General features: G+C 36.0%; 2 protein-coding genes across 3 annotated transcripts; one reads left to right on the forward strand and one right to left on the reverse strand.

Moving 5' to 3' along the window:
- Positions 1-5,509: 5,509 nt before the first annotated feature.
- LOC115711061 (putative cyclin-A3-1) lies at positions 5,510-8,214 on the forward strand. Of its 2 annotated transcripts, none has more exons than XM_030639400.2 (8): positions 5,510-6,213; positions 6,299-6,531; positions 6,684-6,762; positions 6,852-6,928; positions 7,026-7,059; positions 7,148-7,300; positions 7,396-7,530; positions 7,653-8,214. In XM_030639400.2, exons 1-8 carry the CDS (start codon positions 5,848-5,850, stop codon positions 7,722-7,724), a joined length of 1,149 nt encoding a protein of 382 aa, XP_030495260.1. In that variant the 5' UTR covers positions 5,510-5,847; the 3' UTR covers positions 7,725-8,214. The 2 variants fall into 2 exon arrangements, with proteins under 2 accessions (XP_030495260.1, XP_030495266.1); XM_030639406.2 differs by having other exon boundaries at positions 5,511-6,213; positions 6,687-6,762.
- Positions 8,215-12,191: 3,977 nt separating this feature from the next.
- LOC115711075 (WD40 repeat-containing protein HOS15) lies at positions 12,192-23,589 on the reverse strand. The gene is made up of 14 exons (XM_030639414.2): positions 23,167-23,589; positions 22,522-22,667; positions 22,075-22,423; positions 21,849-21,940; positions 21,712-21,758; positions 21,480-21,633; positions 21,239-21,302; positions 15,538-15,696; positions 15,267-15,388; positions 15,040-15,114; positions 14,761-14,814; positions 14,608-14,681; positions 14,325-14,399; positions 12,192-12,510 (listed from the first exon to the last, which is right to left on the reverse strand). The coding sequence occupies exons 1-14, from the start codon at positions 23,225-23,227 to the stop codon at positions 12,291-12,293; spliced, it is 1,692 nt and encodes a 563-aa protein (XP_030495274.1). The 5' UTR covers positions 23,228-23,589; the 3' UTR covers positions 12,192-12,290.
- Between the last annotated feature and the right edge of the window lie 422 nt (positions 23,590-24,011).

Consider the following 24,011-nt stretch of genomic DNA (forward strand, 5'->3'; position numbering starts at 1 on the left):
GATACCAAATTGTAACACCCTAACTAACATAGGCGTATTACATGATTTTTAAACATGTTGTGCAGCTCGTTGCTAATCAACGAGGTTTATGGAAAACGTGATTGATTAAAATTTTTGCTTTTTAATTAAACTTATAAAATATTTATACAAAAGACTCGGGATCCCGATTACAAAATCATTTACAAAAGTTTACTGTTCATACAAAATAATTGTCGCCTAGCGACTAGTTACAAAAATAGCCTTGCTGTCCCGAGGATCGTACGCTCCAGGCCTAACCGCCCCGACATTTACAATCTTCACCGGCTCGCTCACGGTCCATCAACTCTAGCCTTGCCTTTACCTACACATAAACGTAGCACTGTGAGTCGACAGACTCAGTAAGAAAAGCATAATAATACTCATACATAAATCCTGGTCATGATCAGACGCCCATACCCCTGATCATAACCCTAACTGCCGTGTCCAACACGATACTGAGTCCCCCTAACTGCCGTGTCCAACACGCATGCGGGTTCGAACGTTCATAGGGACAAGACTATTGACAAGTAACGGCTGATCGGTCGGGCGGGTCATACTCCGCCGTCGGTCATACTCCACTGTACCGACGTGTTACGGCATCGGCTGATCGGTCGAACCGGTCATACTCCGGCTGCTGGTCATACTCCAGCCTGTACCGACGTGATACGTCAAATAGTACGGAACCACCAACCTAAGTGTCAGCCTGATCGGTCGAACCGGTCATACTCCGACTGCTGGTCATACTCCAGCCTGTACCGACGTGACACAGTTGGATGGTTCGAAGCCAACATACATAACTAATGTAATCTAATAGGCTTCCTACATGCACGCTAAACATGTAATCTACATATGCATACTGTTATACTAATCTTACCTGGATTCTGAATTTAGGTGTGCCGGTCAACCTGACTGGAACTATCTGCGCGGCGGACATGTGCTCCTAAACCATAAAAATCACAACACTATAAGTGATACGCTAAATCACTTCCCGGGGACTTAAACTAGGAACTAAAAGTTTCCCTATCGATAAAAAACATGGCAATACCCCCAAAAACATAAAATCGAGGAAAACTAGGGTTCCTGAATTTTCCCCAACCTGAGACCGGTTGCCCCAACCGGAATTCCGGCTCGGGAAATTTCAAAACCCCATCCGGAATTCCGGATGCACAACCGGAATTCCGGTTCCTCGCAGGCAGAACTTCAAAAATTCACACAATGCTCAAATCAACTCCAAACCAAACCAAAACTTCCAGACCTGTTCTATACATCCCCTAGAACATTTCTAAAGCATCAAATCCACCCAGAATGTACAGAGATGAAAATCACCATTAAAGCCCAAGCTTTGAGTTCTAAACTCAAACTTGGTTAAAATCAACTAACATGCATCCAATCCATGATTCAAACTCATAAACAAGCATATAACAACTACAGAAACTAAAACCTAACTCATGCAAACACTACAGCCACCAAAACCTCAATTTTTCTTTGAAAACTCAAGCTTTTTAACAAGAAATCTATTCAACTAGAGCAAGAAACACTAGCATGCAATTCAACCTAATTAAACATACTTAAATCAACATTTTCAACATAGAAACAACAACAATAATTTACAGCAGCAACAACATCAATTAATCCATGCATAACTCATATTTTTCATCATTTTTTTCAAGAAAACAAAGGAAGAAAAGCTAGAGAGAACATACCACAACAAGAGTTCACAAATTTGACTAGAGAGAGCTTGAAAATCAAAGAAAACTCAGCCCTAGAATCCCCATGCAGCCGAGAGAGAAAGAGAGGAAAAGAGAGAGCCTTTTTTGAAATTTTTTCTATTTTTCTAAGTTTTGAAACTTTTGAAATGAAAATGAAAAATGAAATGCCACTTACTCCTATTTTACTTCAGCCAAAACATAATAAAATAAACATTTATTTTTCAATTATTAAGTCACAAAAGACAAACTAACAATGGGACAAAATGACCATTTTGCCCCTTCACACTAAAATCACATAAATTACACTAAAGGGGTATTTTTGGGAAATTCTAAATTCTCGGCCGTTCCCGACATTCCCAATGTCTAATAAACCGTCCCAAACTACTAACATACAAAGTTGTGATTTTACTGAGCCAAACACCGAGTTCCAAAATACCGGGCACCGGAATGCAAAATTATGAAAATTACTACATGACATAAAAATGCATCTCTGAATTCAATAATAACAGTATAATAATTATTTAAATAGCTATAAATAATTTTCATAATTAATCATGATTAACTGCTAATTTCCAAATTAAACTAAGCGGTCTTTACATTAGGTTATTACCCTCAACAGGTATTATTTTGAACATGCTATAATATGTTATATGAGTAATTATTTAGTATGCAAGTTAGGATTATTAGCCTAAGATTTTATATATTATAGTATATATTGAATGTACGCATATATGTCAAGAGTTATGTGTATAAGACATAACTGGATTAGACCTGACATTTATCATTAGGATAAACCACTGAAAGAACGTAATGTATGAATTATGTATATATGTATAGGGTTATGCGTGGTAGGCATAATTAAGTTAGACTCGGTAACTATAACCGAGATAAACTCTACTAAGGCCTTATTGTAAATAGATGTGTGAGCATAACACGCGGGTCTATGCTACATAGACATAAATAGACATGTGAGCGTAACACGTGGGTCTATGGCACATAAACATATATAGGCGTGTGACCGTAACACGCAGGTGTATATTAAATAGACAAATAGTGCGGTGGCACCATTAATTATGTGTTATATATTTATTGTGTATATGGTTATTTATACTGTCTTGCTGGGCTTGGCTCACGGGTGCTCTATTGTGCAGGAAAGGGTAAATCAGTCTGTGATCAGCCATGAGTGCGAAAGCTTAGCGATGCTTGTACATGTTTGGGCCACACTAGACCAAGCGGGTTGGGGTCTACCAGTGATGTATTTTGTAACTCTGATTTTGCCGCTTAGGTTGGCTCGTGAAATGAACTTGTAATATTTTGTAAAAATATTTACGGGATCCCAAAACATGTATCTTTGGGTTGTAAAGTTTAAAGTTGTTACAAGTTTAATTTTCATTCTGTTTCAAATAAAGTTTAAATTTTCTGCGCTTATCCTTTTAGTAATCCCAGATTAGGGGATTAGGTTTTCGTAATCCGTTAGCGTAGCATGCCTAATTGTTAGGGCGTTACATAATAAGTCCATCTTGGGATAGACAAAGTGCATAACAAAAGTGTTCAAGACAAGATAGTAAAGAGCTTGTAGCTCATTGACCCACATACTTGGGAATAAGAGCTTGTAACTAATTGATCCACATATGTGTACATGAAGATAATAACTACATTCATCCATCTCGCCATTTATACGTAGAAGTAACCACCTCGCTAATACCATCAAAGTAAAAGAGTATTGCGAGGAGAAGTATATATATACTTAGCTTTTTTTTCTACAAGGACGGTAAAAAAGGACAACTTGTACTTAGCAAGAAACAACATTCATAATCAGCATGACCGTTTAAGAATAAAGACAAAAGAGCGGTTGGGTAGTTATTAAATATTATCCCATATGCATAGAAATGAAACGTGGGGAATGTCCACGTTTCATGAGCAGTTATGAATGATCAGATCCCAAGGAAAATAACTGTCACCCTATACATCTATAAATAAGGACAGAATCCAGGGTAAAAGAGACGACAAATTTGAGAGAAAAAACTATCTATTATATTGATTGTACTTTGTATCCAGATTAACATCTCTAATAAGATAGACTCGTGGAGTATGTAGATTTTAACTACAAAATCACGTAAAAATATCTGGTGTTCATTTATTGTTATCATTAATTCTGTAGTATCTTTATTACGTAAAAGGTTTACATATTTAGTTAACGAAAATCTGCGTTAACATATATTTTTCTTAGCTTGTTAAACAAGTTGTGTGGAATTAGGCTTTCTAAATGATATTGCAATGGGATTTGTGGTGGGTCGACTGGGGTGTGGGCTTGTTTAGTTATATCATTAATTTTTTTTTTCAGTATACATTATAGGGATTTATACAATTGTTGGGCCCTAAGTATGGGCCTAGCCCGCCTTAGCCTAAGGTCCGGCCTGAGTGTACCTTTTGTGTAATGTTGTAACATTATTTAATAATTATTTTGTTCTATTATTCTTGTCATAGAGTTGTATTTCTTGGTTTGTTATTTCTATTACAAAAAAAAAAAAAAACTCCAAGAGACATGTTGTCTAACATTGGCACAAGACAACATGTCACTAGTAGCAAAACATTTGAATCCTCGAGATACATTGAATAACGTTAAAAAACCCTCTATCACAGGTTTAGACGACTTGTTGCCTAGTAATAGGCAAAATGTCGCCTGAGATAGTTTCAGCACACATATTTTGAGTTTCAAAACTCCTCTTCAAGCCAACTCACCCTCCAACTTCTCAGTAAACATTCATATGATATAAATTTGTATTGTAACAGGTTTTAAGAGCTAAAAAATTATATTTTTGAATCCATAACCCTCATATACATTTAATTACATAATATCAAATGTAATTCTATAAGTTACAAAACTTATATTTTGATTTGTAGCTCCTCATATTATAATTATAATTGTTTATATTAATTATATTATATCTCATAGGGTTGTACATCGGTCGGTTTGGGCGGTTTATTCTATATATTTTCTAACCCAATTTAAAGTTCGGGTTGCTAAAATTTAAATGTAACCCGCCCAATTTAAAAAAAAAAATCTATAAGCCGACCAACGGTTTGGGCGGTTTGGGCGTGTAACCCGCCCAAACCGGTCAAACTTTTTTTTTTTTTTTAAGTTTTAAAGTCAAAATCAACAAAAATTAAAAAAATAAATTAAAAATATCACATTCTACCAAAATACAATACCATATATATGACTTTAAAACTAATAATTAAGTATATAACTTTATATTATTATATATTTAATCATTTATATTATATATAATAAAAACTAAAAAGTTAAAAAAAAAAAATAAAGGTGCAAAATCGGGTTGGTCGGTTTAATTGGGCAGGTTGGACCTATTTTCAACCCGCCCAATTAACAGATTGGGCAGTTTATAATTTTTTCGGGTTATTTCGGTTTGTAATTTTTATCGGTTTTTTCGGTTCGGTTTGGGCGGGTTATTCGGTTTAGGCGGTTTATAAATTTTTTTGTAAAACCCTAATATTATCTCATATAAATATAATTTCCAAAAGCTATATTAACCTCTATAACAAAAATTGTATAAAGTGAGTAATGGTCATGTAATAAATTAAATTAAATAAATTCAGTAAAGGGTTCCCTCTCTCACAGTCACAGTCACTATGTTCCAAAACTGAAAAAATTGATATTTTGAGTTTTGAGAGAGGCTTTTGAAAAGCCCGCCGGGATCTAAAAATAGAGATGCTCAAAGGATTTGGGACTGAAAAAACGCTCAAAATTTCAAAATTTAAATAGGAAATCCAAAACCCAAAAACGAAAAATAAAAAAGAGCACCAACCAACCGCGCAAACACATAATTATTGGCCCCAAATAATAAACAAATAAAAGTAGGGAACAAAAAAATGGCGCTTTATTTTGGGTTTTAATACTCCAACTCCCTCCCTCATCTCCCTGAGTCCCACCCAATCAAAATATATGAAAAGCTAATAATTTAATTAAATAAATAAATAAATAAAAATATATAAAACAATTCCCTCCGCTTTGGGGCTGAAATCTCCACTTCTCCTCCCTAATCCCATTTTGTTTCCTTCACTTCACCTTTTTGTTCTCAGCTCAGCTTGACTCACTGTCATGGCGGAGCAACACCAGAGCGTGCGTGTCACGCGTTCTGCTAAAAAAAGGTCTGCGGCGGCGGCCTCCTTGGTCCACGACGACGGCGACCGCCCATCGTCTAAGAATAAAAGGCGCGTTGTTTTGGGTGAGCTCCCCAACTTGTCTAATGTCGTTTCTTCTGGGGTTGATCCCAAAAAGCCCAAACGCGTTACCAAAACGAAGAAGCTTCAGAAGGTGGTGCCCGCAACCGCCTCGACCACCACCACCGAAGCTACCGGAGACGAACATAGTGAGAGTTTGAATCGTGAACCGGCGGCGTTGGATGATCCACAAATGTGCGTTCCTTATGTCTCTGACATTTATGCATATCTTCAAGAAATTGAGGTAACGAGGGCTTTCCTGCTTAAAAGTATAATATCCACTTTTGTGTTTTGTGAGTAAAATATAGTGATTATGGGTTAATCTTCAGGCTGATCCAAACAGACGACCTCTACCAGATTACATGGAGAAAGTTCAAAAGGACATTACAGCTGGTATGAGGGGAATTTTGGTTGATTGGTTGGTAGAAGTTGCAGAGGAATACAGACTACTTTCCGATACTTTATTCCTCACTATTTCCTTCATTGATAGATTTTTGTCAATGAAGACTTTGGATCGCCAGAGTCTTCAGTTATTAGGAGTTTCTTCAATGCTGATAGCGTCGTAAGTCCCAAGTCTTTCGATTTTTATATTTATTATTTTATTTTTTTTTGAAAGGGTTGGATTTTTCTGTATTAATGATACTGTTTTTTTCTGGCTTGGAAATGATACTTTCTATTTTTGTTTTGTTGGTGTTTCAAATTTATTCTGATAAGAAGAAAGTATGAAGAGATTGGCCCTCCTCATGTTGAAGATTTTTGCTATATAACGGATAATACTTACACTATGGAAGAGGTAATGATTTATTCATTTTCTCTGTCATTAAATTCACTATTTTGAATTATTATTTTTATTTTCTTTTAACATAACAGCTCTTTGTGAAGGTAGTGAAGATGGAAAGTGAAGTACTTAAGTCATTGAAGTTTGAATTGGGCAATCCTACCATAAAGACCTTTGTAAGGTAATAGGGATATTTAACTTTTGAATTAAACACGCTAGTATTTGTTGATAAGAAAAATGGATTGATTGTGTGTTGCTATTTCTATTTTTGTTTGCAGGAGATTTATTAACGTTGCTCAAGAGAGTAACAAAGTCAGTTGATCTATCCCCTTTTTGTGATTTAATCCTAAAACTGCAACTTGTCACAATAATAACTTATCTTTATGTTCATTCGAAACAGCCTCCTCCAAACTTACATTTGGAATTTTTGAGTTACTATCTTGCTGAGCTAAGTTTGTTGGACTATCATTGTGTGAAATTCCTGCCTTCTTTGGTGGCAGCATCTGTTATATTTCTTGCGAGGTTCATAGTTAAGCCAAAGGTGTTTCCTTGGGTATGAATTTATTGTTCATATTAATTTATTCCTTTGCAATATTTTTTGACTTGATATATGTGAAGGGAAATTGATGAGGTATGCAATTTTAGCAGACGTTGACCCTGCAAAATCATTCAAGATACACACCACCTGATTTAAAGCAATGTGTTCTTATTATACACGATTTGTATCTAAGTAGAAGAGGGGAGTCTTATCAAGCTTCAAGAAGGAAATACAAGCAACATAAGGTATTTTAGCTCAATTGTATTTGTAACACATTGTTTGCCCAGATTAATGAAAGCACAATAATTCTCTATTTCTAGTATTATAGAATGCTTGTTCTCATTTGAATCGTTATATTTTGGAACAGTTTAAATCTGTGGCGATCATGCCTTCTCCTCCGGAGATACCAACTCACTATTTTGGAGATATTAGACAATGATAGAGAAAAGGTGATTTTTGGATGACTTGGGTTTGTCAATAGAAGTTGATTTTGTTGGTCCAGACTGTTGGAAATAGGCTACTATGACATTCTGCTGCTGTTGCTGCTCACAATAATGGTTGTGAAGCTGGAAACTCTCTACAACTTTTGTAGTGAGATTGCGTATATATTATAGTTCTTAGTGATTCTTTTGAGGTGGAGTTGTTTTCTCACGATGGCAAACAACATTTTGGGATGACATTGGTTCATTTCACTTGGAATGATGTATGCGTATAGTTTGGGACATGAAAATTCTTAATGAAGCAGTTAGCCCTTTTATATTGTCTCGCAGCTCGGCTTTTTTATCTTTTTCCTTTTTATGCGTATAGTTTCTGAAATACGACCTTAATGAACAGGCAACTAATGTAAGCTTTCATTTGTTTTTCTTTTCTTATTGATATATTGACATTTGTCTTAGACCAAGAAATCTAATTATCCACAGTAGCAATTCAAAGCTTGATTTGAAGTAAATGCTGGCAGATAGCCAAGAAAATAATTGGTCTGGTCGACAAGAGAAAAAAAGACTTTTTGTTTTTCAGACTTACGAGTCCACAGCAGCAGTGCAGCACAGTACAGTATTGAAACTTTTCCTTTATTATTTTTTTTTATGAGCTTTTTTTCGTCCTACATTTAATTCTCTAAAATTTATGAAATGAGTATTACAGCCAATTCTTTCTTGTGGCTTTTATCTATTGAAGATTCTTTTTGGTATAAGTTTATTTACGATAATGCCCTCTTTTTCTGACCATGTGCATATATCTGAGTGCAACAGTGTCGCTATGATTGAAAATAGATACTTCAGGTTTTCTTTTTATCTTTTTTTATCTTTATTTTGAAAGGGAACTAGGATTCTGCAAAAAAAAAAAAATGTTCGTATTAATGATACAAAACAAATCTCAACTTATGATGGAAATCTGTAACATATAAAGTTTAATTTCACTCTTATTTGCTGGTTTATAGAGTACTAAATTTACAGCAAATTATTATACACGTTAATGTAACACAGTTTAAAAATGTGAGTCAATCTGAAATAAATGAGATTGGTTGAAAATAGTTACTAATATGTCGCAGTGTATTATAGATGTGCATATAATATTATTACTTAATATTATAGATAATTTTGCTGGTTTTTTTTTAGTCTACATTATAATTATTTATCTATTTAGAACTTTACTTTTATCACGCTAAAAGTAGAATTGAGACAGAGTTTATTGTGTGCACGTGTTTTGTTTAATTAAATTATTATTTTTTTGCATAATAAATTATTAAGAATATCTAAAAGAAAATTCATATATTTCTAAAAAAATACACTCCCACACCGTGCACCCTTTTTCAGAAGTTGCACCATGTATGTAAATTTTAAATTATTGTTAAGAACATGATAGATTATCCCAACTATTATTGTTAAGAACATGGAAAGAGGTCTGGTCTTCTCCCTGTGAGGATTGGATAAAATTGAATTGTGATGTTAAGGTGGGATTAGAAAGCATGTGCTCTGCAGTTGTTGCCGGGAACCACCCTGGTAGGATTGTCTGGATTCAAACAGTTCGGCTGGACTTCTTTGATGCGCTTTGCGGTGACGCGGCGGCTTGCTGCTTGGCTCTTTCGATCGCGAAGGATATGGGTTCCAAGTTTATCATTGTGGAGAGTGACTCGAGGGTAGTTATCAATGCCCTTAATAGGAAAGACTCTTGTTGGGCATTGGATAACTACGTTTCATTTTGTAATAGTTATTCTTCTCTTTTTTCGAGTTGTATTTTCAGTAATATTAGTAGACTTTGTAATTTCGTTACTCATAATGTAGCTAATTGGACGTTTTTCCACCAGAAGTTTGGAGTTATTTCTGTTGATTCTATTCCTCTTGAACTATTATGTAATGACCGTGAGGTTTAGCGGTTTTTTTAAGTAATATAATCACACTTTTCATCAAGAAAAAAAAAACTATTAATGTGGAGACATTAAAAGAGAGGTACTCTAAACAATATTCATTATGTAGGCTGAGACACGATGCATATGAATTTCTAAGAACCTCTGTTTGAGTAGAGAAATTCATATACATCAACTGAAGAGATCTTAATCTTGAGTAGTGTTATGATATTCTAATTTATAATAAGACTAAATATAAATTGGTCGAATTCTTTATTACATAATGTTCTCATTCCGTGGGGTTTTTTGTTTTTCTTATCAAATGTAACATCTTCGTATTCTCATATATATGAATACGGGCATAAGCAATCCACCAAATATTTATGAATGATTTAGTGCTTGTGTTCATCTTCTCTAATATGTTCAGTCATTATATTTTGAACTACAAAACTTCATACCGTATTCGTAATAGTATAATTTTTATTTTTGCCACACCATTCTGTTCCGTCATATGAACAGCTATATAAGTTGATTTCAAAATCACAAAAAATTACAAATTGTGGAGCAAAAAAGATATTAGAGATACTAAGGGTTGAATTTCTTTATCACCAAGCTTAAAAGGATTCATCCAACTCAACCCCTTATTATCTCCACACATGAAGTTGCTACAAGTATCTACTATCTATAATCTAACTACCACAAATTTTGTTTGAGTTTCTTCTTTCATGTGACGCGCAGTTAAAATGGTTGTGCCTTCTTTTCTCCAAAGTTGGTTATTTCTTCATTTTGTCAATCTAAATTAGTTTGACATTTTGATTGATAATGCTCTTCCTGTAACATTTTTTGCTAAGGTTGGTATTGCGGAAGAAATATCGAATAAACATGGATGAAATTTCTTGTATTGAATTGATAAAAAAAAATTAATTTACTTGCAATGAAAGAGAGCCAGGAATATATAGACTCAAGAGAAATGAAAACGACCTAAACCGAGATAAGTAACATAACTAAAATAACAAAATATAGCTGGAGAGAAAGACGAATAAATAAAATAGAAAATAAATCTATCCTAAATAAAATGCTATATACAAAATGTAATATTTCACAGTTTTTGTTATTGCGTAGTATTTATGTTAACATGTTTATGGTGAACACAATTACGATACAATTATTAATCGTTTCAAAATCTCAAACATCATACTATTTTAATAGATCACACGATATCACTATATGACACGACATGGCAACATATTTAATAAACGTGTCACGTGACATAGACCAAAAGCTAACATATTTAACATATGATGAAATATGTTACGACGCAACCTGAAATTGATACAATAAACATAATTATATATATACAAACAAACATTACCATTCATAATTTTAACCTTTTCAATATATATATATATATATATATATGTAAATAAAATGAGTAAAAAAGTTTTTTTCATATTAATATTTGTGTAAAACATTTTGGCCTTTTTATAACGTGTAGACACGATCATGATACAAAAATTAAAAGGAAATTTACACAACAATTTAAAATCGCACTTTTATTATTTTTATTTTTCTACGGATCTTTTTTTTAGTGGACTATTTTTTAAAAAAATTAACGTTGTTGTTACGTTGTTGCAATGTTATACTATGTTTTGCAACGTAAAAATAACATTTTTTATAAATCCAAAAAACAATAATCCATATTTTTTATAAAAGATAAAAAAAAAATATGTAAAAAAGTTATAAACATCCTTAAAAACGTAATTTTCTTTCCTCGTTTCTGGGGATTTTATGATTTAATCTCATAATTAAATGTCACTGAAACATATTTATTTTGTATAATTTTCGAGTTGTACGGCTGTATTCCAAATTGCCATTTGCCAATCTATCTATAATATACAATACATCATCCTCACTCCCACTTTTCAGCTGACTTTTGTCTATGTGTTTACGACTGATGGCCTCTTCATCCTCTTCCATGAGAATCTTCACGGTGTAATTGTTGTCAGGTTCCACAATTGTTGCCGCTCGTGGTGTCAGATGATTTTTTTTATGCCTAGTCCTTCAAGGCTTGCTTTATTAATTTTGTGCTCATGATTCATTAAGTAACAAAGAACATGGTATTTCATAATATTATAGATTCTTCTATAGCACACATATCATGGTTCAATTATGGTGACGTCCTCGATCTATCTACATCTTGTTCACGATTGCCAATGTCATTAATCTGATTGTCTTTATTCGAACTATTTTGAGCTCTATACAAAGTGTTGCCTCTTTGTTTTGGTTGAACCATGGTACTTCTTGCTTCACTGTTTGTCCAATTGTCATTGTTGTGCCAGTTGTTGGTTCCATAATTCCTTATAGTGACCATTGCTGATGCTAACAGAATAATCACTTTTCTATTTAAACTATCTCCGTCTCACCAAGCCATTACACTTTTGATCAAATTAAATCATCCTGTTTACACTTTTTTTTTTGGAAGAATACTATAATTATTTTTGTGTCCATTCGAACTACAGTACCTCATGCGTCCATTTGTGATGATAAACTGGAAGCAGATGCTGTTGTGTCCCCAAAATTAACAAAAATGGTATATTACAAGAATAAACAAACACATACAATCCAATGAAGTGAACAAATATGATATGAATAATCCAACTTCTACATTCGAAAATCCAAAATGCAGACTTGGTTGTTAGCAAAGCAAGCAGCAACCTTATTACCTTCCTTATTCCAACAGACTTCAAAAATTCCACCATTTCCGGTGTAAGATTTTACAATTTCACCTTCTTTGACAGACCATATGTGCATGCATTTGTCCATAGATCCGCTGGCTAAGTACTCCCCATTTGGGCTGAATGCCACAGAGTACACAGGATCCCTGGGATTGGTAATAATAAAGTGTCACAAAGAGTTTAGATTTGGCTTCGCAATACTTCAATTTATTATTATTATTTATTTTAAAGGTGATTGAGGTGGAGAATCTCCACCATTCTTCTTTAACAAAAAATTAAAATAAAATTTCTTAAAAAAAAGTAAAATAGGATAAATAGCAGCATAAATATTCAAAATTTTAAATTTGTAAGCGGCATAAACCAAATAAATTTTTTTAACGACGTAAGTACCCAATGTTAGTAAAACTGTAATTTTTATCTATTTTTATCAGTACAGACTCTGTTAGTACCTTAAATTTCTAACTAAACTTAGTTTTTTAAATTATTAAAAAAGATTTAAAAGTAACTGATACTATGTGTTTCCGTCCAGACCCATTGATTTAGAATCTAGGCTTTACATGTATCATCTTTAAAACACTAGCGTTTGGTTGGGAGGAATGAAAATATAGGAATAGGAATGGGAATGGGAATAGTAATAGGAATGGAATGGAATAAAATTTAAAGTGCATAAAAAAAATTGATAAAAAAAATCATTAATTTTTTTTTCTTGTTACATTGGAATGGTCATTCATTTCTTTTTAAAATGGAATAGCTATTCCACCAAAATGGTGGAAAGAGCATTCCATTGGAATACCATTCCAATATTTTAAAATGCAACCAAACAAAGGAATGGAATGAAAATTGTTTCCTTTCCATTCCATTCCCTTTCATTACCTCCAACCAAACGCCACCTAATGGAATTTGTACTAACAAACCTGAACGAAAATTATAATTTTACTAACATTAAGTACTTATACCACTAAAAAAATCATTGAATTTATGCTGATTACAAAATCATAGAAAGGAAACAATTTTCATTCCATTCTTTTGTTTGGTTGCATTTTAAAGTATTGGAATGATATTATAATGGAATGCTCTTTCCACCATTTTAGTGGAATGACTATTCCATTTTACAAAGGAAGGAAAGACCATTCCAGTATAACAAGAGAAAAAATTTAATGATTTTTTTATTAATTTTTTTTTATACATTTTAAATTTTATTACATTCCATTCCCATTCTTATTCCTATATTATCATTCCTCCCAATCAAACGCCACTTTAGAGCACTCACATCAATTTCTCTACTATTTTCTTTAAAATACTTCACCAAAACTCTACTTTCTTAATTTTACCCTTAAACTTTTACTTTACACCATACATCAACTTTTTTTATTTTTTTCTTTACATTCATTTAAATATTATTTTTTTAATATATATAAAATACACAATAATTATGCATAAAATATTAATTAAATATTGTTTGAAGAATGAATAGTGCCATTCTTTAAATTTTGAGCTAAAATAGCTCATAGGATGGAGCCAATTTTTTGACCTTTTTTCATCTTTCTTTTCTCTATTTTGAAGAAAAAAACATTATAACTCATCTAATTTGAGTGCGCTTATACCACCACTATTTATCCTAAAAATAATATTAATAAAATGATACCACATTCGACAAATGCCATCGAATAATCTTGAAGCAATTAAAATATAATAAAAATAATTTGCTCGGGGAATAAGAAATTTGACCAGGCAATTAATTATGATTAAGCAAAGTAATTATCAATCTGGTTGAAAGTTAATTAATTTCAGGAACCCATAATCAAGCAGGCTATGTAGATGCATGGAAAAAACACAAGAGATGCTCCCATAAGTTAATAGAAAAGTAATTAATCGAATGCTTGTAGTCTATATACTAAATCACTTCTTCAGCCACAGACAAAAACACAAAATTCATATATACGTAGTTTCTTATTGGTACCTGTGGCCATTGAAGCTGTAGAGTAGTTTTCCTTGTTCTACATCCCATAGCTTTATTGTAGAGTCAAATGAAGCGCTGCTCAAAAAATAAAAATTGAAGATACATGATTTTATTTAATTTTTTTAAGCAATAATAATATCAGTGGCCAGTTGCCCAATAACAGTAAGCATTTTCTCTCAATTTGCGATAATAACCTGAATTTGTGGGGCAAGACAAGTACTAGGTTAATTCCTTTACTTTGCCCCGTTGTGAGACGTAGATGTCAGAAATGTAGGAAATTTACCTTGCTAACACTAACTGATGGTTAGGATTGATTGTGCCTGGTCCAGTAGGACTCCACCGAATAGTATAAATCTCCTATAATTTTGACCACCACGATCCATTAATATTTTAAACTTTGCTCAATTCCAAATTACAAATTGGAAAAGACAAATACCTTAGTGTGTTCCCTCAAATCATGCAAGTGCTTGTCTTGTTTCAAACTCCATATCTGGAATAGAATATTTGGAGTTCAAAAAAGAGCTTAAAAAGAAATGGTGGGGGAAACTAGTGAAAAACCCTTAGAAGTAAATATTGAAGGTCAAACAGCGAGATACTCAAGCATGAGCATATGAGGCATGCTCATAATTCATAATGAAACACGACACTTTCCACAGATTATGGAGTTTGGAGGAGAAGAATCTTTTATACAAGGACCTGGATTTGAAGTAATCACCTTTGCAGTAAAATCATCGGAACAAGAAGCCAATAATGTACCGGTTGGATCCCATTTAATGGCATTAACTTCACCCTGAAAAAAACATAGAAAGATGATAAAGAACATGCAGTAGCCCTCATCTATCTCTTAGCTCTCCTACTATTTTCTTTATTTGCCATTAATAAATGTATTTTCGTTGAACCAAAAGATATAAGAGCACTGATCTTTTCATTGCAAAGACAAACCTGATGTCCTGAGAAAGTTTTCAATGGTAGTTTCTCTCCAACCTTGCAAACATGTATTGTAGTATCAGTAGAGCATGAAGCAAATGAAACATTGTTTCGCCAGTCAACATCTAGTGTAGGAGCTGAAAAAATAAATTGGTTTAAGTTCCATTGAGACTTGAAGGGATAAAAATGTGTGTGCGCGCACATACAAATATAATTAGTAGTATAAGGACATAATATAAGTTAACACAATTCATATCAGCCATAATTTTAATAGAGATAAATGTACCTGAATGACATTCAAATTGTTGTTTACATTCTCCAGTCTTTACGTCCCACACTATTGCAGTTTTATCCACACTGCCACTAAGAAGATAATCACCCTTCTTGTTCCACTTCAGAGAAAAGATAGGACCTTTATGTTTGTTCAGCGTACTCCTCAACTCCCCTAAACCAATAATCCCATTAATATTAGAAGGTTAGTGATAGGTCCTACCCTATCGATTCAATCAGTAACAAACAGAAAATAAAAGGAAGAAGGAGATGAAGAAAAAAGGGTACTGGTATTAGAAAATCCCCAGGTACTCGAGAGCCTGGGCTCTCCTTACAATTCAGTAAAATCCTCTCTAAAAACTTTCACAAACTCTTCCCACATTATTTATATCCCTTACCCCATGGTAATACCGTGAGGCTAAGTCCCATACTAACACCACTTACAAAACAACTTGCACAGTCACTTAAATCCCTGTGGCAGCCCCTATATAAAGTTTCCTATCCCTTTTCCTAGCATAGACATAAGTGATGGTTTATCAATACCGCCCGCTTGAAATTTCACCTTGTCCTCAAGGTGGAAATGAGGAAATTGAGGATGACTGAGAAATCTTCCCAAGTAGTTTCAAATTCTAGGAGGTTCTTCCATTTAATCAAAGCTCGAGGACTTGTTTGTGAGTGCCAAGGCAAATGGCCAACAAAGTTTCTGGTTTGAGCAGCCATTCCAGATCAGAAGTGAGACTGAAGGGAGAGGAAAGGCTTGTTGCTGGGGACCCAAAGCAGCTCGAAGTAATGACACATGGAAAACGAGATGAATCATAGACTCGAGGGGTAATTGAAGCCGATAGGTTGTTGGTCCGACACGAGCTAGGACCGGAGAGGGGCCGAAAAAACGAGGAGACAGCTTCTCACTTGGTCGTTTGGCCATGGTTCGTTGGCGGTACGGACGTAGCTTCACATATACTTGGTCACCAACCTCAAAATTGACATCGCGACGTTTACGGTCAGCCCGAGTCTTCATTCTTTGCTGTGCCCTAAGAAGACTTTGTCTCAGCAATGCGAGTAAGTCTTTGCAGTCCGAGAGGACTTGGTCCACAATAAAAACTCGAGTACTTGAGGCCCGGAACGGAATAGAGGAGGATCACGGTGGTATAAAACCCGGAAGGGAGTCATACCGATGGAGGTGTAGTGAGAAGTGTTATACCAAAACTCAGCCCATGGTAACCATTCGACCAATTGGTTGGGTTTGAAGCTTATGAAGCCCCACAGATAGGTTTCCAAGCATCGATTGACCACCTCTGTTTGCCCATAGGTTTGAGGGTGATACGCGGTGCTATACTTTGGGGAAGTGCCTTGCAAGCAGAATAATTCCTTCCAAAACTAACTCAAAAAAATTTTGTCTCGATCCGACACAATGGAGCGAGGGATCCCGTGAAGCTTCACCACTTCTTTCACAAAGGCTGCTGCCACATTAAGGGCGATGAAGGGATGACGGGGAGGAATAAAGTGACCATATTTGGTGAGATGGTCCACCACCACATAGATGGAATCAAACCCATCGGAGAGAGGTAAGCTTTCAATGAAATCCATAGAAATGTCATCCCATACTTGCTCGGGAATGGGGAGAGATTGCAGCAACCCCACCGGAGATTGAGCCATGTATTTGTTTTGTTGACAGAACATTCTGCCACAAATTTCTAGACATCCTTGCGCATTCCGAACCAATAAAACTCAACGGCTAGCCTTTGAAAAGTCTTAAAGACACTCAGATGGCCTCTCACTTTGCTGCTATAATATTCAATAAATAACATAGGACATGGAAGGGGAAGAGGCCGATAACACCACATGACCACAGAATTTGAGACAGCCATGAGTCAAAGAGAAACTCCCACCATCTTGTCTGCAAGAAATCTCCGAGATAATCTTAGCCAAGTCAAGGTCAGCGGCCACTTGAGCTTGTAGATCAGGAATGGATAGCACACTAGGAACAGTAATGGCAGCCAAAGAAGCCTTAGCTGAAACCCGCAAGAGAGCATTGACTGCTCTATTTTCGGACCCTGGCTTATACTGAATATCGAAATCATACCCCACGAGCTTAGTGAGCCACTTTTTGTGTTCCATATAAACCAATCTTTGCTCCAACAAATACTTCAAACTACGTTGATCAGTCCGAACTAGAAACTTTCTGCCAAATAAATATGGGCGCCATTTTTGTATTGCAAGGACAATAGCCATCAATTCTCTCTCGTAAAATGATTTCGATCGAGCGCGAGGAGACAAGGTGCGACTGAAATGGGCAAGGGGTCGTTCATGTTGCATAAGAACCACACACCTAATCCCATACTAGAAGCCTCCGCTTCAAGGACAAAGAGAGCTGAGAAGTCTGCAAAGCTAATACATGAACTATAGCTTGCTTCAACTGGTCAAAGGCACATTGAGCTTTCGAGGACCATAAAAAGCATCTTTTTTCAGGTGGTCGGTCAACCGATGAGATATGCTTCCATACCCCTAAACAAACTTTTGATAGTAGTCGATCAAACCCAAAAAACCCCTTAATTCTTTGATGGTGGATGGAATTGGCCACTGAAGCATTACAAATATTTTACTTGACAAATATTTTACTTGGGTCGGCCGACACCCCATTGGCCGAGATCACATGGCCCAAATATTCAACTTGTGGCTTAACATAAATACACTTTTTCCAGTTAGCATACAATTGATGTTGCTAGAGTCATTCAAGGACCATTCTGAGATGAGTAATATGGGCCGCTAAAGTTGGACTATACATAGGAATATCGTCAAAAAAGACTAAAACACAAGAGCCACGGAAATCACGGAATACCTCATTCATGAGAGCTTGAAAAGTGGCTGGGGCATTAGTGAGGCCAAATGGCATGACCAAAAATTCATAATGCCTTTCATGTGTTTGGAAAGCTGTCTTTTCAACATCATTGGGAGCCATTCGAATCTGGTAGTAACCCAGCTTCAAATCTAACTTCGAGAAAATAGCGGCACCATGTAGCTCGTCGAGCAACTCATCAATGACTATAATGGAAAATTTATCGACTACAGTTGCTCAATTGAGAGCCCGATAAACAACACAAAACCTTCAACTTCCATCTTTCTTTCTTATTGATAAAATGGGGCTGGAAAAAGGGCTAGTACTTGGCTGTGCTATCCCCACTCGAAGCATTTCGAGGACCATCTTTTCAATCTCAACAAACTGAATTTGAGCATGTCGGTAAGGGCAAACTGAGATTGCTTCGGTACCTAGTTTCAGCGTGATAGTATGGTCACGAGACTGCTGTGGTGGAAGTCCAAGCGGCAACTCGAACACATCTTGGTACTGATCGAAAAGTTGAGTGACTGGGGTGAGTATCAGTGGCTATTCATCGCATTCTTCAGTGGCCAATGAGCCAAATTGATCCCAATAAGCCTCAACCCCCTTCTCTACTGTTAACATCATAACCTTCAAGGATATCGAAGACTTACACAAGCTGGGATCTCCCTGTAAAGTTACCCATGAAACCGGCATCTCAAATTTCATAATAATTGTTTTCCAATTAACTTGCATATTGCCCAACGTCTCGAGCCATTTAATTCCCAGTATCACATCTGCTCTGCCCAGTTCAAGTGGAAGGAAATTAGTTATTACCTGAATGGCTCCTAAATCGAGCTCCACGTTAGCGCAAATTCCTTTCGTTCGAACAGTTCCGCCTGTACCGAGAAGTATACCATAGCAAGTGGTGGCCGATAACTAAAAACCCACAGCCGCCACAACCTCCATTGAAACAAAGTTATGAGTGGCTCCACTATCTATCAGAACCATCCCTAGCTGATTCCCAATTTACTATGCTAATTTCATCGTTTTTGCCGTTGAGATTCCAATGAGTTCAGTGAGAGAGTAGCAAGCGTGTCTTCGGTAGCTATTGTTTCAGTGGAATCTGGTGAGGGGGTGAGTCTTCTTTCGGTGAATTGAACTCTTCTTCGTCAACAGTGAGTAGAATTTGGAGTAATTTCTGCTCGCATTCCCTTCTTGGATGAAACTTTTTGTCACACTGAAGCAAAGGCCTCTGGACCTTTTTTCTTGGTACACGACCTCCATGAGCCATTTGTAAAGGGTGATGGACACCGACCGACTGCTGCCTACCTTGGAAGTTGTAGAAACCATTGATCCTGATGAAGAAGTGGTGAAGGATCGTTGTGGCTGAACTGTTTGGGTGTTTCTTGAAATGAAGGAGTTTGAGTTGAATCGGGTTGGAGATAACAAGCCCAAAGCGGTTTTATAGTTATGGGATTTCACAATTGGGCCTGTGTTCATCAAGTGATGGCCCTCTTCTACTCCTTGGGCCGTCTCCATTATCTGGGCCAATCCTTGGGATTGAAGAATAAGCAAGGCCGCCTTAATGTCATCTCAAAGACCTCTAACAAAGTTCCCCTCCCGAATGTGATCTGGTACATCGGGTACCCGCGACGCCAGCATTTCCCAATTAACCCGATACTCCCGAACTGAACCCGTTTGAACCACTGACAAAAAATTCTTTCGATAAAAACCCCATTGGCACCGCACGAAATCGGAGAAGAATCATTTTCTTAAGCATCGCCCAAGACATAATCGGACGGCGTTAATTCTCCCACTGGAACCACGACAAAGGATCCCCGTCAAGTCCAAAAATAGTTATATCCAGCATCATTGATTCCGTCATTTTTGATAGAAGGAAATACCGCTCGGCACGATAAATCCAACCGTTTGGATTTTTCGCCATTAAACCACGGAATCTCCATCCGTGGTGGGCGGAAGTCATGGCTACGGGATCGGCCATTCTGAAAGGAGCCGAGCTAAATCGAAGGCCCGACCAAAATCTAGAATGGTGGTACTGCCATGTTTGTTGAGATTTTGGGGGATGGCTGAGCTCTAACGGCACTGGGTTCGCCAATCGAAGACCCCCTCCCTTCAACAGCACGCCGTTGTCGATCTGCAACAGCCGCAGTCGCATCGGGTGTGGATTTTCTAGGTGGTAGAAGGAGCAGTGAGATCTGACTCACCACCGATTCCATCTGCTTGGCAACAATGTGCTCAATGGTGCTCTGAATCTCACCTTGGAGCTTCTCCAACCCCTGGTTCACTTTCCGGACATCAAGGAGAAGCTCCAAAACTTCCGCTTCGACCTTCTCTCCAATGATATCAGCCATGGCGTCTTTCTTTGGTCCCATGGAGGCAATACTCTGATACCAATTGATAGGTCCTACCCTATCGATTCAAGCACTAACAAACAGAAAATAAAAGGAAGAAGATGATGAAGAAAAAAGGTTACTGGTATTAGAAAATCCCCAGGTATTCGAGAGCCTAGGCTCTCCTTACAATAAAGTAAAATCCTCTCTAAAACCTCACACAAACTCTTCCCACATTATTTATATCCCTTACCCCATGGTAATACCGTGAGGCTAAGTCCCACCCTTACACCACCTACAAAACAACTTGCACAGTCACTTAATGCCCTGTGGCAGCCCCTATATTAAGTTTCCTACCCCTTTATTCAGCATAGACATAAGTGACAGGTGGGTTATCAGTTAGCTGATTAACCATACTACCATAGTGCTTCAAACTAATACCAAAGTAAAGCCTATACAGTTCAAGAATATGTTCACATTCTCATTCACAGGATATGCAGCATTGTTATATAGATGATTATTACTTATTACTATCATTAACAACTCACCATCTCTACTCCATATCCTTGCTTGTCCATCATAAGAGCCTGTTGCAAGTAATGTCCCATCACCCTGAAAGAGAAGTAATTATGCAAAGGTCCTTATGTATGGCACGCCGAATCTTAGTAGTTTGAAGAATTGAAAAACATCTTGGAATCAAAATCTATAACATCTATTGACAATACCGGAAACAAAAAATCTCATATTAACTAATTAAAAAAAAAAGATAAAAAAAGAAGGAAAACTCACATTCCAATCTAGTGTCGTCACATCCTTGCTTTTCTCGTTGGTTTTACCTTTGAAATGCTTCAAGACAACGGAAGTTGTAGTAGAGTCATTTTGCATGACAGATTCTGAAGTTGCATCTGCCATGGTCCAAATTCGAGCTGTTGAATCTCCAGACCTAATGTCAAAACATTTCAAGCTTGGTTCTTTCTAAATAAATCTTGAGCTTCTATATCTTTTCAAAACAAATACTCACCCAGACGCAAGAAGTGAACCAGAAGGACTCCATGCACACGCAAAAACCTATAGAAGTGGAAAAATAGATCATGTGATCCACAAGATAATAAGCTCAAAACTCAAAAAACAATGGATTATTCAGATTCATGTTCAGACCTCTGAAGTGTGCCCTTCTAGAATTGTTATGTCAGAACTAGGAAGTTCTAAAGGAAATAATGGAGTTGTAGAGATTTCCATTGGCTCTGGTCCTATTAACAAATCCACTCACACATTTTAAAATGCTTACAAATATGAAAACACTACTCATATTATAAAAACAGATATTAATAGAATGTGAAAGAAAAGTAAATTAAAAAGGACAACAACCATACAAACAAATTACCATTGCATTCTGCAGGCTTTTCTTCAAGTTCAACGTTAGCCTTATCTTCAGACTTCTCATCCAATTTTTTATCCGGCTCCGGTCTTCCCTTATCTTCCTCCAAATCCTTCATTATTATCTCTTTATCATTTTGTTCTTCTTGTTCCTTCACTTTTTCCGCCTCTCCTTCCTGTGAGCGATCTTGTTCTATTTTCTGCTCATTCTCATTGTCTTTCTCAACTGTTTTAACCATATCGATATTCATACCCTCCTTTTTCTTTTTAATGATCTTCTGCAGTTCATAGACATCTTTCGTGATAAGATCCAAGGGTTGTATAAATGAGAAATCTTCATCTACATCAGCCTCAACCTGTAAAGTGGAGTACAAGACCAAAATTAAACCAGCTAAAACATCTCAATCAATCAGCTCAAAATAAATGCAAAACATTCAAATAATTAAACACTTACGTTGCCAGAGTTTGCCTCAAGCTCGAGGTATTGAAGTCCTTTCTGCACAAATGTAACAAGTGCACCAGGTGGAACTATGTCGCCATCAATTGTGCTTTTGTTAATACCCGCTTCACATCCAAAAGCAAAAGCTGAGTGTGTAAAGCCTGAAGAAACTTTCAGAAACTAATTTAGCGATCAAATTATTATTTTTATTAAATATGTACACACACATATTTTCTGAAGAAAACTACAAAAATTAGGGCCCGAAAGAACACATTAGTATCAGCTCAGTGCCCAGACAAGTAACAAAAGAACCAATGAAAATTAATGCATAGGAAGAGATTACATAGTGGGCAACCCCCAAACTAGTAAAAAGTAGATCCCTTAGTAAGAAAATTAGAGAAAAAAATAAAATAAAAATATTGTAAGCTGAGTGTTTTAGGAAAGTAAGAGCTGAGATCACGTAACAGTTTCTAACTATAAATTAACCGCATCTGGAGAATAACCGATTTGTTATCCTAGAAGATTAAGACAACAAGTTCACTTTTCCCCGTCAAAGTATTACCCAAAATAGAAAAATCAGGTATTTAAATAAATTTTCAAATAAAAAGAGAGTGGTTTTGATTTTGAAAAGAAAAAAAGAAATTGAGAGAGACAGAGAACCTGATTCGTGGAGATAACGGAAGACTATGTAGTTGAGTTCGGCGGAGGTGATAGAGATCATTGAGCTTAGAAAAACGATGCCGTTTCCGGTGTTTTATACTTCAAAACCTTATTGAAAGAGATTAATCTACTTCCGCAGCTTATTCAGCACAAAATGACGGACCACAGACGTTGGCCTTGGCCGTTCTTCTGCAAATAATAAAAAATCAGGGTGAATCTTTTTGTTCTCTTTATTCTAACTTCTAAATTTTAACTAAAGAGAGAATTTTATTTTATGGCGCTGCTCTTCTGCTTGCTTCTACTTAAATTAAATGTTCGTTGACGACGACGACGACGACGTCGTCGTTTTCATCTCCAATACCAATTTAGCCCACTTCATTGTTCATGTATATTTATGGGCTTATTTTACTTGTTTTTTGAAATAAACTTTTGGGCCTGTTCGATTTTATTGTAGGAAAAATTAGATGTTGATACGTTTTTTTCCATTTAATTTTAATAATAACGTTACTTTTTAAATTTTTGAATATAATGTTACTTATACCGTTCTTTCATTTTAAACAATTTCTTTTTAGCTTGTTGGGCACGCTGAGTTAATGGCGGTGACGTCAGTGTCAGTTGGAACAGATGGGGTCATGTCCAACTGGCAGGGTCGGCCCTAGGCATAGGCGGGCTAGGCCCGTGCCTAGGGCCCACACTTTCCGGGGGCCCAAAATAAAATAATAAAAAAAATTATTAGGCATTTATTTAAGTAAAATTAAGTGTATTATAAGCAATAAATATTCTTAGTTTAGTTGGTTGAGGTGGAGGACATAATGTTCAAAGTCATAAGTTCAAATCCTATGACA

Source organism: Cannabis sativa, chromosome X, assembly GCF_029168945.1.
Source record: "Cannabis sativa cultivar Pink pepper isolate KNU-18-1 chromosome X, ASM2916894v1, whole genome shotgun sequence".
Classification (NCBI taxonomy): domain Eukaryota; kingdom Viridiplantae; phylum Streptophyta; class Magnoliopsida; order Rosales; family Cannabaceae; genus Cannabis; species Cannabis sativa.

What these genes read in the sequence shown, in the direction of transcription:
- LOC115711061 (XM_030639400.2), top strand. Translation starts at nt 5,848, where the DNA reads ATGGCGGAGCAACACCAGAGCGTGCGTGTCACGCGTTCTGCTAAAAAA. An exon ending in ACCATAAAGACCTTTGTAAG is followed by an intron (nt 6,929 to 7,025) that starts GTAATAGGGATA and finishes TTTTGTTTGCAG; the next exon opens with GAGATTTATTAACGTTGCTC. An exon ending in AGCCAAAGGTGTTTCCTTGG is followed by an intron (nt 7,301 to 7,395) that starts GTATGAATTTAT and finishes CAATTTTAGCAG; the next exon opens with ACGTTGACCCTGCAAAATCA.
- LOC115711075 (XM_030639414.2), bottom strand. Translation starts at nt 23,227, where the DNA reads ATGATCTCTATCACCTCCGCCGAACTCAACTACATAGTCTTCCGTTAT. An exon ending in AAGGATATGGAGTAGAGATG is followed by an intron (nt 15,697 to 21,238) that starts GTGAGTTGTTAA and finishes TTATTGGTTTAG; the next exon opens with GGGAGTTGAGGAGTACGCTG. An exon ending in TACAGCTTCAATGGCCACAG is followed by an intron (nt 12,511 to 14,324) that starts GTACCAATAAGA and finishes TACCAATCCCAG; the next exon opens with GGATCCTGTGTACTCTGTGG.